Source organism: Prosopis cineraria, unplaced genomic scaffold, assembly GCF_029017545.1.
Source record: "Prosopis cineraria cultivar Desert tree isolate PC_DT_omini unplaced genomic scaffold, ASM2901754v1 PC5, whole genome shotgun sequence".
NCBI classification, from domain to species: domain Eukaryota; kingdom Viridiplantae; phylum Streptophyta; class Magnoliopsida; order Fabales; family Fabaceae; genus Prosopis; species Prosopis cineraria.
In genome coordinates this window covers 1603984-1622576 of record NW_026555336.1, presented here as the reverse complement: position 1 = coordinate 1622576, position 18593 = coordinate 1603984, and the positions used below count along the sequence as shown (strand labels likewise).

The 18593-nt window shown below is 33.4% G+C and overlaps 3 protein-coding genes across 10 annotated transcripts; 2 read left to right on the top strand and 1 right to left on the bottom strand.

Moving 5' to 3' along the window:
• Positions 1-4894: 4894 nt before the first annotated feature.
• On the top strand, positions 4895-10405 carry LOC129311053 (U-box domain-containing protein 5-like). 5 transcript variants are annotated; one of them, XM_054953012.1, is made up of 7 exons: positions 4895-5027; positions 5345-5610; positions 6244-6318; positions 6693-6878; positions 7170-7277; positions 7719-8887; positions 9203-10405. In XM_054953012.1, the coding sequence occupies exons 3-7, from the start codon at positions 6262-6264 to the stop codon at positions 9933-9935; spliced, it is 2253 nt and encodes a 750-aa protein (XP_054808987.1). In that variant the 5' UTR covers positions 4895-5027; positions 5345-5610; positions 6244-6261; the 3' UTR covers positions 9936-10405. The 5 variants fall into 5 exon arrangements, with proteins under 5 accessions (XP_054808987.1, XP_054808988.1, XP_054808990.1 ...); XM_054953013.1 differs by having other exon boundaries at positions 4905-5027; positions 5321-5610; XM_054953015.1 differs by lacking the exon at positions 4895-5027 and having other exon boundaries at positions 5034-5610; positions 7719-8873; positions 9207-10405.
• An 875-nt stretch (positions 10406-11280) lies between these two features.
• Positions 11281-13424, top strand: LOC129311055 (anaphase-promoting complex subunit 10). The gene is made up of 6 exons (XM_054953017.1): positions 11281-11607; positions 11709-11769; positions 11912-12004; positions 12111-12181; positions 12925-13029; positions 13108-13424. Exons 1-6 carry the CDS (start codon positions 11426-11428, stop codon positions 13175-13177), a joined length of 582 nt encoding a protein of 193 aa, XP_054808992.1. The 5' UTR covers positions 11281-11425; the 3' UTR covers positions 13178-13424.
• Positions 13425-14085: 661 nt separating this feature from the next.
• Positions 14086-17261, bottom strand: LOC129311946 (tubby-like F-box protein 2). 4 transcript variants are annotated; one of them, XM_054954459.1, is made up of 5 exons: positions 17114-17261; positions 15819-16212; positions 15631-15718; positions 15034-15163; positions 14086-14939 (listed from the first exon to the last, which is right to left on the bottom strand). In XM_054954459.1, exons 2-5 carry the CDS (start codon positions 16173-16175, stop codon positions 14282-14284), a joined length of 1233 nt encoding a protein of 410 aa, XP_054810434.1. In that variant the 5' UTR covers positions 16176-16212; positions 17114-17261; the 3' UTR covers positions 14086-14281. The 4 variants fall into 4 exon arrangements, with proteins under 4 accessions (XP_054810434.1, XP_054810435.1, XP_054810432.1 ...); XM_054954460.1 differs by having other exon boundaries at positions 15819-16398; positions 17114-17257; XM_054954457.1 differs by having other exon boundaries at positions 15819-16398; positions 16934-17235.
• Between the last annotated feature and the right edge of the window lie 1332 nt (positions 17262-18593).

Genomic DNA, 18593 nt, shown 5'->3' with positions numbered 1-18593 from the left:
CGCCACATTAATACCTTTCCTCCCCGGCGCAAATTTATGCTCTACAGTAAAATCAATGACCTTATTGTCTAAGATATGTAAGCTTTTTGTAACTAAAAAATTTTAGGTTCAATTTTGATTGTAACCTTTTGGTAAGAGTTGGCTTTTTCAGTTACCTTTTTAAGCTCTCTATATGTATTTTTTAAATTAGCATGTTGTTGAAATTGTTAAAAATGATTTGGTTGAAATTATTTTTTGGGTCAGTGGTTGAAATTATTAATATTGCAAAATACTATGGTTAGAAGGGGTTAGTTTATTTTAATTTTTAAATTCATATATGAATATAGCATAATTTGTTTAGTTATGTATTAGACTAATTAGAAATTTGAATAAAAAATTGTATATCTCATTTGGGCTTTGTATTATTTTGGTCATATTTTAGGGCTTATTGTTGTCTTCTAAATATTTAATTTAAATCCTTTAATTTTTTTTGGGAAAAAAACTCCATTTTAACGTAGAATATCATACCCTTTTAATATCATCAATCTTTTTATTTAAATAGGCTAATTTTTTCCTTATTATAAAACATATTTTTAATTTCATTAAAGTATACCTCGAGTCCTTTTAACTTTATACAAAAATTCATTTTAATCCTTTAATTTTATAAAATATTTTTTTAATTTGTTGATCCTAATATCATTAGTTTCATCAAAAAAAATTTATACATTAAACTTTTAAATATTAATAAAATATTTTTAAATATTAATATATTAAATTTAATTTTTAAACTAACCATAATTGACATAAAAATAATTATTTAAAATTAATGGTGTTAAAGTTAAATGATTAAAAAGATGCTTCATTAAATTAAATGACCAATTTAAAATGTTATATAAAACTAGAATATCAAAAATATAATTTAACCTTTTAAATTTCAACTATAATCTTATTTTACTTTTTTATTTAAAAAAATACACATTTAATATTTTAATTTTAAATGAAATTTTATTTTAATATTTTAATTTTATAAAGTATTTTTTAATTTTTTAATTAAAGCGTCGTTAGTTTGATTGACAAAAAAATTGCCAAAATTAAAATTTTAAATGTCAATTAAAACATTATCAAATATTAACACCTTAAGTTTAATTTTTAAAATAATAATGGTTGGTAAAAATGATCATTTTAGAATAATAATATTATGATTAGAGGATCAAAATGATACTTTATAAATTAAAAAATTAAAATAAAATTTTAGGATCAACTTCACTTTTGTCTTATTTTTATAAATGGTTAGAATTTTATCAAAAAAAATGAGAAATGACTTTTTAAAGAAAATAAAAAAACAGTAAAACATCTTTCTAAAAGTTTCACTAATATCTTAAAGATAATTTTGTCTTTCAAAACAATTAACTGCTTTTACCGTCTTTCTTTCTATAATAATTTTTTACCTAAAGACTGATTGATAAAGTAATATTATTTTTCTACAAAATGAACTTTAAAAATCATACATAATGTGAAATTTAAGATAAAACAAACAATTTAATTTATTTGTTATTTTTTGAATAGTGTAACTTTTAGTCGTTCAAGTTTATTTTAGCTATTGCTTTTGTTCCTCAAGTTTATCTTTTTATTAATTTAATCCCTTAAGCTTACTTTAGTTAACGATTCGATTCTTATTATTTTGAAAAGAAATTACATTATTAAAATTTATTGACATAAATAACAAAATATGAAGTCATATAGATCAATGAAAAAAAGTATAATTATATATATATAAAAAATTTTAAAAAAACAAGAGAATAAAAGAAAGTGTAAGGAATTATATTGATAAAAATTAAATTAATTTAAAATTTAATTTATTTTTATTTAATTATATATACATGTTAAGTCATCGATACACTTTATATATTGAATTATTTTAGAAGTTAATTTATATTTTAAAACTTAAATAACTCATATTATAATTTAAGAAAATACATAAAAGATTAAATTGATAATTTTAGAGACAACTCTAACGATTGAAAATTTTATTATCTCATATTTTACACAAAATATTGGAGCTGTGATCAAGTCATGAGCATGAGCAGTATGATCAAACGATTTTTTTTTTTTTTTATGAGAAGTAGTATGATCAATCTTATTCTGCAACTTAAAAAAACGAAAGGTGCGTGAACATGGAACATTAAATGCGCATTATCAGTTTACAAGTTGGGTCAGACATAGACATGACACTGCCTTGCTGGCAATGCCACCGTCAACGTCATGCGCAGGGTGGGACACTTGATCCCACACTTAACCCACAATCTAATAGATGCGTTACCAATTCAATTCAGTTCCATCCATTGCTTTCTCCAATTCTTACAAACTGAAATTTATTTATAATCAACGAGCCTTTCATACATGCTGCCTGTGGCTGTGACTTTTTTGTCTGTCCCAAAGCGCACCAGAGAAATCAATCCTTAATTGTACAATTAATTAATAAAATTAAATCCTAACGATGAGTTTCAGAATTTTTCAGGTAGAATGATAAAAAAAAATCTCTAAAATATGTAAATGATAATTAAATATCATAAAATTTAGTAATTAATATTTAATTCCTTAAGACTCATCTAATATTTTTATTTTTGACAAATGACATGTTTGCTTTCAGTGATTTATACATTAGGAAGTTACTGCTTTGATTGGGTTTTTAATTAAAATAGAATACAAAATGACTTTTCTTTTTATAAATTTTGTTTATCAGATAAATGCAAATACTTAAAAAATTAGTGGCTATTATATGTTAGAAAATGATTCCTATAGTTGAGCTATTAACTAAGACAAAATAAGAATAACTACTTCTTTTTATGAAAATTTTTGTTATTTACAAACAATTAAAAATGACTACTTTCTTTTTTTAAGAATGATTATTTTAGTTTCCATTTAATTAACAAAAAAATTTGTAGGAAAAAGCAGTCGTTGTTATTATATAATAGTTATTAAAGACAAATATGTCATTTTATTAAAAATCAAAATGCTACACAAGTCCTTTGGGACTGAATGATAATTATCATATTTTGTGATGCTTAATTGTCACTTACATATTGTAAGAGTTTTTTTTTTGTCATTCTCAAAATACCATGTTTTTTAAATGCAAGTGTTCAAATATTAAAAAATAAAATTAATATTTAAGAGCAATTATTCAAATAGAATACAAGCTAGGTGGTTCAAATAAATATAAGGATATATAATTATTTATAATTAAAAGGTACTTAATAATTTAAAAAAACTTTATCAAATTATCATAAAATCAATCATGTTATATGGTAGTGATGTTGTGCTTTAGAAGGACAACATGAACACAAAATTGAAATAGTCCAAATGAGAATATTAAAATAAATATGTGTGTGTATATACATATATGAAAAAATAAAATTTATATATGATAAAAGAGTGAGCCTGTTATCTATTGATGAGAATATGGTATTGGTGAGGAGAGTGAAAATGGACACTCTTGAACTTTGTAAAAAATAATAGAGAAAGATAAAAAAATATTTATGAAAATTATTGAATGAGAATAATATACTCAAAAGTTTGGTTGCTGATAGAATATAATAGCATTATCTTGTCTATGTAACCAATCCTACTTAATGAAATAAGTTTTATTATTATTTAGGTTCAAGTTAAAAATAACATGTACTCCCTCGGTTTCAGTTTATAAAACAATTTATAGATAAAATTATATGTATTAATAAAACTTATTAAATATAAAAGCAACTTTATTTTGGGGTTTGTTCAATTAACCATTGTTTCTTTTTTCATTTTCGGCTTTGTTGGTCCCTACTTTTCATTTTCACCATTGGTTCACGAAAAAGCCAAATTAAAAAAGGAATCAAACAATACCGCATAAGCACTTGGTTGCTTGCTTCTTCCACCATGTGAATGTGAAGCTAGTGTTTGATTAATTATACCACGATTGATTTAGGCAACAAAACATCACACATCACGATGGAAACTATTTAACGTTGACGCTGAAAAAGTCACGAAATATTAATAAATTATCCACCAGAAACAAATTAGAAATTAATTAAATAAAGTTGATTTTTTTTGGCCAAAATTAAATGAGGTTGATAGGGACACTCCTTTGGGGACCAAGCAGGGAGAAGGCCAAAGGTTGTTTGTCCTTATCCTTTTCTGTTTTCGTCATGTTTCCTTTTTAAATATTTATGTTAGTTTTAGTTGCGTTAGGTCCGGCTTCTCATAGTTAAAACGGGTTTGAGTTTAAAGATATTTACATGAATGCTTAATATTACCCACCATTAATATTGACAACAAGATGTGAATCTTTTAAGATACTCTTCTTGTTTTATTCATAAAATCATTTTCAATATATTTTATTGTAATTATAAAAATTTTAAAATTTATTAAATTTGCTTAAAAATTTAAATAAATTTTTAATTTTGTTCTTATGAAAAAAAATATATATACTTTAATAATATATATATATATTTTCAATATAGTGGAAAGTAAAAAATTTTTTTAATAAAAATTTTGTAATACAATAATTTCCCCTATTTTATAGATAGGATCGAGAAAGTAATAAGCGAAATCTTTACCAATTTTTATCATGTTTCTTTTTTTCAGGCATTACCGTGAATACTTTTCCATATTTCTGGTATATTTGTGCCTTTTGACTTCAGGCCCCCCAATTTACGGTACTGCCCCTTACCCTTCAACATAGTCGGCGAGTTGAAACACCAGCAGTTGCAGTCAACAGGAATAAGCGAATGTCCTCTCATCCTCACAGCCACCTCAATCACCGGTTGATCCAAACACGGATCCCGCATAGTGGCATTAGTTGTTGGGACGAACGGTGTACAATGATCACGGACTTCACAGGCACGTTACTCTAAATGATGACTGCTCAGCATGCTTTAGCTGCTTTGTCTATATTCGCTCGGACAAAAGCCACCGAGATGGCCAAGTAATTTCTTCCTTCTTTCGTCGACCGAGTCCCGACCCTCCGGGAAAATCCTATATCGTCATCGAATCGCCAATAATTTCTCAAGGTAAGTCTTCTGTTTGACGGGTATTTTTTTTCCCCCTCCTTCCCTGAGACTCTTGAATGAGTACTATAGGGCATAGACCGAGACTTTTGTTTTGAGAACAACTGCTAATTTTTTTATGGGTTTGCTTTGCTTTCACTGAACAAATCTTCGACCTTCTCTTGGGTTATTATAATCATGTCTTCTGAGAGGTTCTGAAGTTAATAATAGTTTTTTGTGTACCGAGTACTCTTTTCGTTCTTCCACCACGTTTGGCTTGGGGTTTTCCGTATATCGCTGCCCCTTCTCTTTTTCAGGCACTGAGTATCCATGTGGTGTAGGGTATAAGGGTTCGATTATGAGCCCTTGTATTTGGTCCTTTTGCTCATCCAAGATTACCTGGATCCGTTGCTTCCTGCTCGCCTTGCTAATCTACGGGAGGGCTGCGCGGGGGACGCTGTGAAGCTCCAAATTCTGTTTGCAATTACTCAAAGTTAACGGCTCCTTGGACATATTTGCAGTATCTGGTGGTTAGGCAGCAATATTGTCGGTTGAACGGAGAAGAAGAGACTCGATTCTGTGGTAATTATTGTCCCCTTAAGTCGAGGTATTTGCTTCTTATCATCGTTGTGTTTACTGCATACTTGTTAATTATGTTTCCATTTGTTAGATATTATCTAATCGATATGTTTGGCTTAAGGACTAACTGTCTTCATTGTCATGCTAGGTTCAACTTTGATGTATGATTAAACCATGTATGCATGCCTGTTGTACTGAGTTTCTTAGAAAGTTTCTTTCATGTCTTACAAACATTTATTTTGTTGCTCTTTTGCTGTAGCAATCTGGACTTCGTTCAACTATTACAGAAACAGAGCAATAAAATAACAATTTCTCATCTTTGCAGCTTACTGATGAAAAATTAGGCAAACATGTAGTTGATAAATCCCCTTTTGAACTAGAGGTCCCGTGACAGTTTCTGGCGGTCTGGGGCAACAGCGATGGTTTTCAAATCTTGTGAAATAGAGTCCAGTCTAGATCTTGTATGGCATATTTATGCTTACTTTTGTGTTGGTATGTTATGAGATGAATTCTGCTTTGTAAATAATAAGCTTCATAACGTTATGCAAATAGCTCTGCATCTAGCAGATTGGGCTACCATTTTCTTTCAAGTTATCAGTTTTGCATATTTTTATGCAAGTGAATTAAGTAAATTCATTTTCTGTTGTCTTCTAACTTACAGCTTTAGTGCACATCCTGAATGGGAACCGATTATGGTGAAGTAGTGGAGACATTACCAAATATCCGCTCCTTTAAGGTACACAAAAGTAATGGAAATCCACAAAAATAATTGTAGTTGACTGTATATTCAGCACCAAAATATTACGGGACATAAACTACACATCTCTAATCTGATCTGCTACCTTTATGGTGCAATAAGCTAAAAAGGAAAAGAAAAAGAAATAGATGGGCTGGGTTATTGATTTGAGAAGATATGAAATTTTCTTTAAAAGTTTACCAGGGGGGAATTGTTCCCAGCATGTCACTATAATTAATACTCATCATTTTTAGTTAAAATTACAATTGAACAGTATGGTTATTTTCATATTGATTCGGTTGTCTTTTATCTTCTTCAAACGTGTTTGGCATATAAAAATCAAGTATTTAGTTGATTGCTCTTCATGATGACAGGTCCATCGTAAAATGTGCACAGAGCTAATGAAATTAGTTGATAGAGTCTCTAGGATATTCCCAGATATTGAGGCAGCACGTCCTCGATGCTCATCAGGAATACAATCTTTGTGCTTGCTAAACAGTGCGGTTGAGAAGGCCAAACTTCTTCTGCAGCATTGCAGCGAGGCTAGCAAGCTCTACCTGGTATGTAGTTGTTTATTATTTAAGTTATTCTGTTGGTATAGATTACCGTAATCTAGAATAATAAAACCTTATGCAACTAAGAAGAACTGGGAAATAATTCGTTTATGAAAGTTTGAAGTTTGAATGCAGGTTATCTTTTTTTTTTTTCCTTTTTTAATTATATCAAAAAAGCTATGCCAAGAGTTGAAAAATTTACATTGGTAAAAAAACTGAGCTACCAAAAATGTAAACATCAATGGATTATTCTAGCTGATTGTATCATTATTTGATTGGGTTTAATATTACTCCCAGGCTGTGACTGGTGATAGGGTACTCTCAAGATTCCAAAAAGCAAGAAGATCATTGGAGCAAAGCTTAGGCCAAGTTCAGAGTATCGTTCCAGTGATGTTGGCGGCAGAGGTTTGTCCAATTACCTTGCCTATTCATTTTCATTTGTCTACAAACCTAAACTTCTTTCTTAAACTGCTCTGAACTAGGTGTTTCTCATTAATCTGCCAGCTTTTCAGCACTGATTGACCCATTTAACTGGACTACTGTAATGTCTACAAATTTTAATTTGGTACATCAACAAATACAGTATGTCGAACAAATTTTTGTTTTTTTCTAGTTTCAGAAATCAACACATTATTTAGTACATCAACAAATACAGTATGTCGAACAAATTTTTGTTTTTTTCTAGTTTCAGAAATCAACACATTATCAAATCTTCTTTTGATAGATTTACGATTATGGAACTGAGTTGACACTAACTAGTCTTACAATTCTGTTTATTTTGATCTGTGTTTGGTTACAATTTGAAACCATATTTAATGCTCTAGAAGTCTTTGGTTTTCTTTGCAGATTTCTCAAATAATCGATGATCTTGCATGCATGACTATTGTATTGGATTCAGCTGAAGAAGAGGCTGGGAGGGTTGTAAAGGAATTGCTCCAGCAAGGTGCTTCAACCTCAGACTCTATTGAAAATTCTGAAATTAAAGCTCTTCAGTTTGCTGCAGCAAGACTTAATATCACATCCCATAAAGCCATCTTAACAGAGAAACGATCTATTAAGAAGTTGCTAGATAAAGTTGGACCAAATGAGCAGGCAAAACAGAAGATCTTGAGATATCTCTGGTATCTATTGAAAAAGCATGGAAACCTTATCACAGGAGAACACATGGAAATGGTCTATCCTTATAGTGAAGGACCGATTTTAACTGAGAACTGCAGTCAACATTCTCGACTTAACAATTATGTTCAACCAGGAAGATGCTTTAATTATGAGCAGTTTGAAACTCGCAACAGTGAGATGGGTAGAGCAGAACCACCTGAGGAATACAAATGTCCGATATCTTCAAGATTAATGTATGATCCTGTTGTTATTGCTTCTGGAGCAACATATGAAAGAATGTGGATACAAAAGTGGTTTGACGAGGGCAATGATATATGTCCAAAAACCAAGAAGAAACTGTCCCACTTGTCATTGACTCCGAACACTGTTATGAAGGACTTAATATCTAAGTGGTGCAGAAATAATGGGCTCACACTTGCTGAACCACAAAAGAGAGCAAAAGAATTTCGCTCATGGGAGGTTTCCTCAACTTCCATTAGGAGCTTTGGCAGTTCCATGAATGATCTGCACTTGCCAGTAGATCTTAGCGGCATGTCACTTGGATCATTAGATTATAGTCAAGGTTCTGATTCCTCACATGCTAGGAACAATGACTTAAACTTGATGTTGAAAAAGGCCGCTGATAATTCTTGGAGTCATCTGGTTAATGTGCATGTGCATGACACTGATCTGAAAATTTTGTCTAAATTCCAAGACCTTGAATGGGATTCTCAGTGCCAGGCCATTAAAGATCTGACAGATCGTTTGAAGTGCAATTGCCAAGCTTCTTGTTCTGTGTCTTCTGAAAATTTTGTTGAACCTCTCAGCAGATTTTTGAGCAGTGCATATGAACATCAAGATGTAAAAGCTCTGAGAACTGGAACTCAATTGTTAATGGAATTTGTGAGTAACTGCGGGTATGATTTTTCTACATTGCTAATTAATTTAATGTCGTTCAGTTCTATGATTGTACTTTAAAACTAAATTAATTGACAATTCTTAATCCATAAAATGGATCGATATTTATTTTCTTTTAGCTCTTGGTGTTTTGAACTTTAATATTTTCCTTGTAGACATAATGCATTAACACATTTGATAAGCTTAGTTTAGGACATAGCTTTATTACTTTCATGTTCTTTCTCAGTATCTTTCTGACTTAAAGCTTCTGTCCTTGCTTTATTTGGAGACTTGCATTTGTTATCCAACTGACTAAATTTGTGTTTTTCATGCAGAAAGGATCTATCTTATTTAAGAGAAGATACATTTGGTATGTTGGCTAGTTTTCTTCATTTAGAAGTGATAGGTGAAGCTCTTTCCATAATGGAAAAACTATCTGCGAATCAGCATAACAAAGCTACAATTGCAACATCCAGTGTGCTCACTTCCATCTTAAAGATCCTGGACTCTGACAGCAGAGAGTTCCAAGAACAAGCTATCAGAATATTGTATAATTTGTCTTTCAACAGTGAAAGTTGCTCCCACATGGCATCTCTCGGGTGCATCCCAAAATTGATGCCCTTTTTTAAGGATCAGGCCCTTTTAAGATACTGTATATGTATATTGAAAAGCCTTTGTGATATTGAGGTGGGCAGGGTTTCTGTTGCGGGAACTAGCGGATGCATATCTGCAGTTGCTGAGATAATTGACACTGGCGGTGTTGAGGAACAGGAGCATGCACTTTCTGTTTTACTCTCTTTATGCTCTCAACGCGAAGATTATTGTCAGTTGGTCATGTATGAGGGTGTTATCCCTTCTCTTGTCACTATCTCCGTCAATGGAAGTGACAATGGAAAGGCGAGTGCATTGGAATTGCTCCGTCTCCTTGGGGATGTTCGATATGAAGAAGAGTCTGTGAAACCTAGATTTGACACTCAAGATACTAACGATCATCCTCAAGAAAAGAAATCGTCGAAGACCTCTGAATTTCTGAAGAAACTATCACCTTTCTTAAAAAGCAAGAGGTGAAGCTGAATTCTCAGCATGGAGATTGCAGATTATGGCTTTGTGGTGGGATTTTGTCTTGCTTGATAGCCGATGGGCTTGTTTAGAAGAAGCCTTCGTCTTTGTAAATGGGTAGATTGATCTTGCCTCTGTCTCTTACTATTTATTAATATCTCGTAGAAATTATTAGGCCCTAAGCATTCATTCAAACAAGGGGTCTGCTTTCGGATTTTTGTAGGGTAACTGCAGGCTGTATGATGATGTATAGTTCCGTATTAACAGTGTTTATCATGCTTGATGCATTCTTTTAGCATCCTAAGCTAGGGTTTGTAGAAACAGTTAGAATTATCTTTTCTCCAGATAAACATAATGGAGATCGGTCATAGTTTTTGAACCCCCCTCCCCCCTTTTTTGCGTCTTTAAATTGTAAATATAGTGGACACGACTTTATTGGATTGCTGATTGTAAAACAGACATCAAATGGTGTTACATGACTTTTGATTGTTATGCAGTGTTACTAAACATTCACTTAGCTGGGTGTGGGGGAATCCTGGGTATTCTTATAGCTGCCTGATGGCTTGGGGGTTTGGGTAGAAATCTGGTTCATGATTCCCTTCGCATGCTTGCCCATGGCTCTCCACATAGGCTTGAGCGAGCTTGGAATGCGCACTTTCGTTTCATGGGACTCATCTCAAACTTCACTCTGGCACAGAACACTGACTCTTGCATTTGTTGGTACCTCGATTGCTTCACCAGCCATTTGGAGTGAAATGTTTTGGCGGGTTATGAATAAAACATTTTATTAAATCTACTTTAACTCTAATGAGTTGAGTTGAATCGATTTTTAATACTATAAATTCAAGTCTCATTTTTTCATGCTTTTTTATTTCCCGGTCTCCATGAATGGGGCCATTTTCAAAGACGCGTGCGCGCTGTGTGCGTGTTTATTTTTTCCCCCCCTTCGCAACATACTTCTGTTTATTCCTTTTTGGGCTTGTTACCCCTTCTAGGAAAAAAGAATAAAACTTTGATTATGATTTAATTTGTGAAATTTACAAACAATTATATAAATTCAATCAGATCATATTCACCCACTTTTTATTTATTTATTTATTTTTTTGGGGTTGGGGGATAAAATTGTCGTCTTTTAATTGTAGAGCTATATGTATAACCGAAAGAGAATTGAAGAATTACATGATTTTAGAACTTAACGTTAATGATAGGAGAAAATATATTTCAATTTAGTCATTTAAGAATTTTTTTTTTAAGATCAAATTTAAAAATATTTAACAAAAAATTAATTAATTTTTCAAAAATGTTATTGAATAATTAATTTAAGAACTTGTAAAAGCATATGTTCGAAGCCGCGTTCAATTCATAGATCAATCCATCCAAACGGTGCAGCAGTTCAAGTTGACAAGGAAGCGGAGGGTGCTTGGAAGAAGGCGAAGTGGTTGATCATCAAAATGGGGAATAGGTTTTAATCTTCGAGTCAAGAGAACTACAAAAAAAAAATGGCAGCAGAATCATCGGAGGGAGAAGAAGATGCCGGCAAGGTTACCGGAGGAAACCAACTCCTACTCGTTGACGATGACCTTAGAGAGATGGGCAAGAAGGCCGCTTGGAGTGTCAGCTCCTTCAAGCCTGGCAATGGCGTTTCTTCTCTTCGCGACAGCAACCTCGAAACCTATTGGCAGTCAGTCCACGCCTTCTCTGATTTCTCTCTGTCTCTTTCGATGCACATCCTTGCATTTACCACTCTCACTGAAATTCTAATGGTGCTTTACTTGGTTTCAGATCCGACGGTGCTCAGCCTCACTGGGTCAATATTCAATTTCAAAAAAAGGTCAAGCTACAAGTATGTAAACGTTGATTTCCTTTCAGCAACATCAAATGCTGTCCTTCATTTCCTTTTAATTTTAGTTTTCAATCCCAAGCTTGCTTCTTGGTTCTTCATCGGTGGTTTGATAGTGATTGGTTGATTTGTTTTCGCTTTACAGTTGGTTGTTCTTTATGTGGATTTCAAGCTTGACGAGAGTTATACGCCAAGCAAAATTTCCATCCGTGCCGGTGATGGCTTCCACAACTTGAAGGTAATTTTTGCTCAATTCACTCTTTCTCTCGTCCTTCCCTTTTAAAAAATAAAAAAAATACAAATCCATCTGATTAGTACGGTTGTCCCTCTGTGAACAATTTTAGGAGATAAAAACTGTGGAGCTCATCAAGCCAACCGGTTGGGTGTATATATCATTATCTGGAGCTGATCCTCGGTAAGTGTCGAAAATGTACTCTTCTGTCTTTTTTGTATTTCTTCCTAGACATTCTGAGAAAACAGATGAGGTATCCTCCTCAGTCCTAGATATTTAATATGAAACCCTTTTTTTATTTTTTTGGGAAGAATCCCCATAACAAGATTTCTCCACAAGATCAATGGTTGAATGATGCTTTAAGTGGTGCACTTGAGCAGGAGACATTTTATATGTTCATATATTTGGAATTGGACCAAGTTACTGCTCCAAGCTAGCAATATAGACATTACTTGAAGTCTTTGTCAATGTCGCAACTAGCGAAAATTTCCCTCATCATTGGCTTCTAAAGGTTTTTTTTCCTGGATTTATGCCAAGCTTGAAGGTATTTAAGGCTCTAATGAATTTATGACCTTGAAAATTTTCTTCTGTGGGATGCTCCGACCGTGAAGAAGCTGAAGAAGAAATTGACTTGCTCAGTTTAAATTGAATGATTGGATTTCATATGCTACCATACACTGTGAAGATGCGTTTTTTATTACACCTGATTCCTATATTTCTTGTTAAATAGTTGGGGTTTTGGACTAAGGCTCTGAATATTTTTCTGGGATAACCAGTGCTGGTAACTGAAACAAAATTTCCATGTCTTATGACTACGGCATATGGAAGTCCTTATCTTCCGCTGCATGGACCAAGAAACTCACCAATGAACTTTCGAATTGCATTTCACCAACGCTGTTTTTCTTTTGTTTTGTTTTTTACCCCAGGGAAACTTTTGTCAACACTTTCATGTTGCAAATTGCTGTGCTGTCAAACCATCTCAATGGAAGGGATACTCATGTGCGGCAGATCAAAGTTTATGGACCTCGACCGTGCGTCTCCTTACATTTTAGAACTTATTCTTTTGCAAACATGGCCAATCATGAACTAATTGTAAACCTGTATTGCAGGAACCCTTTTCCGCACCAGCCGTTTCAATTTACTTCTAGAGAGTTCATCACCTACTCTTCTGTAAGATGAGAATCACCATGAAGGAATGTGAAAAGCCAACCTTTAATTAGTCCGCGGTAGATTGAAGCTGCTGGTCTTCTATTGATCATATTTTCTGAAAGCCTGATGCCAGTTAACAATGTGTCAAAATCATATTTCATTGTAATATTTATCTCATATTTGGATCAACAGGAAATGCGGTTACTGCCTTTGTTTCTTGAGGCTGTCTGTAGCTTGTTCAGGTTTTACAATGCTCTCTAGAATATGCGTTCTTCTATTGTTCTTCTTCGATTTTAAAAGCGTTTACCCTCCCTTGTTACGGTACCTCTCTCTGGTTGCTTAAGAGCGTCCTCTCGTCACAGGTTTTTAAAATTATACATGTAACCAGGGAATTTAGATTCTTTACTTTTTAAAGAAAGAGCAGCATTCAAGCCATGAAATTTTTTTCTTTTACATAAAAAAAAAAAAAACGCATGCAGCACAAAACCTGGAGAGGCTGATATTGGACTAAGTTATAGTACCGTTTCCAATAATTTATTTCTTAATATATAAATAGACATAGATTATGTTTGATTCATTATGAAGAAGTTTGTATAACGTGTATCATATAAGTTAATACATAAAGAAGTATATAAATAATAATAGTAAATAAGATATCATGTTCTAAAAAAAATTTTCACCAAGACAATCTACGAATGCAATAAATCGTATCTATCCCGTTTGAAAGGGCCGAAATGCCGCTCAGCTCATAATGCTGTTACACGCACAATGCATCAGATGAGCAGAGAAATGCGCTCCACCTCCATCGGCGAGTCATCGAAGAGTTCAACGGCCATCTTCACGATTCAGCGAAGTAAGAGAATAACTGAAAACATTTCAGTAATTCCGGATTCCAGCAGATCAAGAGAATCACATACTAGGAACAACGTCGCACAATATAAGATTCACCAAAATTCATTGATATTAATATTCGTAGTGGTAGAACTATTAAGACATTTGATACAGGTTAAATTCACAGCCAACAGCTAACGAAAGGAAAAAATGCCAATGACTGCACAGATCATATTGTCAGCTGCATGTTGCAATGAATGTGACTGTGATAAGCATAATATTACAATCTCCAGCAACTTGACGTCATTCACAAGCCGGTTTAGTATCGAAGCTGCTCAAGCATATGGCAAAGGCTTGAAAAGCTGAGAGAGGATATCGGTAGTCCATGGTGAAAATGTCTTTCCCAATCTTCCCAAACTGCAAGATCACCTTCTCTTGTTCTGCAGCCGGAACGTCATGAGAGGGATCAACAGCAGCACAAAGCTGGAAATTCTTCACAGAAGCCACCGTGACACGGCCCTTGAAATTTAGGCACCAGCACTGCAGTTGCTCATGCCATCTGGGAGCCTTGTTTTTAAGAACGAGAGGCTCGACCGAGCCCTGACTTGATGCCAGTGGATCTAACAAGTTTGCAGAGTTTAAATCTGTAGTTGAATCTTTTCCTTTCAGTGCTGGCGAGGAAGAAAATTGCGTAAGAGTTGTTGGAGTTGGGGCACTGCCACCTTCCTGAATAGCTGAGATAGGTATGGAGCTCAAAATGCAGTGCATTCTTCTCGGACCTCTTGTGCGAAGAACATTTAGTTCATAACTAATGGCGGCAACATTATATTTACGTGTGGGTACTCTGGAAGATGCCTGCTTTGGGTGGAATTTACTACTGGAATGATTATTCGCTTGAATGCTAGCTTTGTATGGAGGTTGGCTATCATATATGGCAAACTTGGTTCCCAAAAAATTGGACCTGCCAAAAGTTTACCATGAGATCGTTAAAGAGATGAGAATGAATGAATGAGATGATGGAAAGAAAACGATAGTGTATGAGAATCAAAACTTGCCTCAGTTTACCAAGGTATGTGCTGCTGGCCCGAGAAAAATCATCTGCAACAAAGGATATAACAAACTCTGTGGCTGTTGGTTTTCTTATCTTTTTTGCAGCTAATAACAACTTGGCTCTCTCATTTTCCGCTGCAATTTAAAATCAAAATAAATTTTCTTCAGATATCATTTCAACTACTTCAATAAGGTCAACAGACCATGAAAAGAGGAAAAATAAAAGCCGATTCCAATTTCTGACCCATTCAATACGCTTTAAATTTCATCTAAGTTATGAGATACGTCATGCAAAGAAAAATGTGTTCTGCTCCGAATGTATCAACACATATGAGATACCAAGCAATCCATTTGATGACAGACAAATGAAGATGGATGTGAAATCCACAAATGAATGACGATGATGACAGTTGCATCCCAATTTTGATGCTCCAAAAAAAAAAAAAAAAAAGCAGCCCACATGTTATGAGGAAGGAACTCACAATTCAACATTCACAGTGACGAATTTCGAGTTTGAAGAATGACTTAGAGAGAAGGGAGTTGGTTTTTTCATTAAAATTTAAAATGGAATGCATCGAGAATGGATGTAGCATTTTACTTACATGGCACTAGACCAAAATACAAGAAGAATGTAGAAGTTTCTCTGTTCCTCCTGATAAAGCACTGAATTGGTGCATCACGAGGACCCGGCTATTCATACCCACAAAGGAAAGATAACATAAGAAACAGAAAACCTCATGGGTAAATAATAAAAAAGATTGGGCTGGAACCAGGGAAAATAATTCACCACCTGTTTCACTGAGACAGGAAATGTGAGCCTTCCACATTGCTCAGGAGTCTTGACAATTTCCTTTGTAATGGCTCTCCATGATTTACATACTGAAGAACAGGAAACGACGACAGCCCGTGCAGGCCATGTTGTCTCACTCCCTTCGACCCTCCGAATAATGTCCAAAAGCAGTTCTGGAGGTAGATTCGCCCACTGCCCTTGTTGAATAGGATCAACTGGAGGTAGGGTGACATCTGGAACAATGTGTGACTTTGCTTTTCGACTATGCCATTGCGCACATTCTGCACCTCGCCTTGGCATGTTGCTCATTCCATCTCTCATTTCCTTAAGTTCACGAACTAAGCATTTCAATGACATGTTTTCACAGCATATCAATTTCCCTTTCAACACAAAACTGCACCAACAGAAACAGAATTGGAATGCTTCTCTATTCTGGGATTGAGGACACAGCTCTTCCTCAGTTACTATAAGAAATAGAAATGCTAAACATAACAGAGATGCACTGCACGCAGACTCAGCTGTAGGTTCAATGCACTGAAACCATATCTTTAGCTGGTTAGCCAATTGCCTGCACTAACTCCTATAAATTACCAACCACGTCAGCCTAATGGTCAGATTCACAGTTTACACATTACAAGGTACAGTCACAACTGACAAAATTTTCGTAAAAATCAAAGTTTTCCTAAAAATAAAAAGCCTTTCCCGCATCATCATCTCCCCTTGCCCAAATGCGGTTTTCGCAAGCTTTTGTTTTCAGTTCTTCAGACTACTTTAAAATCAAAAGCATCGCATAAATTCAAGTTTTGTTATTATCCATCAACATAACAAAGTGAAAATCCTTTTTACTCGCCCACTCCAAAAGGGAAAACAAAAGTAAAAATAGAAAAACGAGTAACAGGGAGAATAAATTCCTTGAACGGGTTTCAAACTAACTCCCCGTGATCCTCAAACTCAGAAATGTAAAAAAGAAATTGTAAGTTGTAACCAAACACAGAGACCGTTGAAGACTCCGAAACCTTGTTAAAACAAAAACAAACTAAAATCAATCGGAATTCCGAATGTATAACAGAAAAACTAGTCAATGTCCCCTGAAAAAGAAGGAACAAAGAACCAACCGAAAGAATTGAAGGGAAGGGCAAGAAAGAGGCAAATCGAAGAGAATGTTCAAGCGGGCGCGTGGGAGATCAAAATGGAAGGCGGTAGAGTCCGGATCCACAAAAGAAAAGGGAGAAACACGACGGAAACCCAGAAAAGGGGACCATGGTCTCAGAGAATGGAAGAAAAGGATCAAGTACCCATGGAGCTTGATCCGTCGCGGACGGCGACAGCGACGGCCGAAAACAGCACCCCGACACCACGAACTGAGATGGCAATAGGTCGCTTAAATCGGATCCAGTTCTTTATCTTTTGGCCATCTTATTTTAGCGATCTGTTGTAAAAAGTGAGCCATAATTTATCGGAGGGAATCTAGTGCCTCCATCCATACTGCATCTTTCCTACACGTGGCCCTTCCATTTCTTTTATCATTTTTTCTTTTTTCTTTTTAAGTTTTATTAGATTTGGATAATAAAATTATAAATAAGGGTGTAAATAGGTTAAGCAAATTAAATTTTGATGAAATAAATTTGGGCTTATAAAGTAGATTAGAAACTTAAACTTAACTTGAAATTATATAAAATTTTTTTCACAACTCAAATATGAATCTACTTAAAATTAACCCAACTTAAAAGTAAACATTTTAAATGAGCTCACATTTTAATTTTAAACATTTTCAATATGCTTTAGAATTATTATAATATATAATATATAATTTAATTTATCAATTATAATATATAATAATTAAAAAAACTTACTAATTGCAATATATGTACCAATAAAATAACATTAAAATAAATATATGAGTCTAATATTATTAAAAATATAATTAAAAATAAAAAAGAGCTAGACCTATTGTTATAGGTTACATAATATACATAGATCGATCTATTGAACTTGTAAGTTAGATTTTAAAAAAATAAATTTAATTAAAATTTTAAATTTATTTAACAAGTAAGTTATATTAGGTTTAAAATAAGTCAAACTATAATTTCCTGTTAAAAAACTAGTATATTCCCACCTTTAATTACAAACCTTTCAACTTTCAAGCTTCATATTTGGATTAAAATATATTTTACATACTGTACGGTGCAGAGGGATGTTATCTTGCTACTTCCATCAGATAAAGAGAGTTGAACGTCTATCAAGAGTTGAAACGAGAATTTAATGGGCTAAATTTAATAAGTGACCAAGACTTAAAAAAAATAAAATAAATGACAAGTGAGATCATAAAATTTTAATAAAGATACGATTTAAGAGGATTAAATAGAAAAGTTAATTGAAAACATTGATCTCAATTCTTTTATTTTAAAATAAATGAAAACTTGTTATAATTTATCGTGAATTCTACATCAAGCCTTGCAAATAAAATGAGATTATAAATTTAAATAACTTTCTCATTCAATATATTAATCTTTTGATACGTGCTTCCCTTCGGACTTATACGAGTAATATTAATGCTTTAATTGAAAAGTCCATCAAACAAAAAAGGTCTATGGGGTTGTCATTTTCATAACTCCTAAATAATCGTACCAGTATAACAAATTAATTTAGTCTATAAATTATTATACAAATTCAAAATGTAAAACATATATTTTGTTTTAAATTTTTTGTTATCATAATGTACGAACAACTTGTTTTATTTTAAAATTTGCTACTACGTAGATATTAAATTAAAAT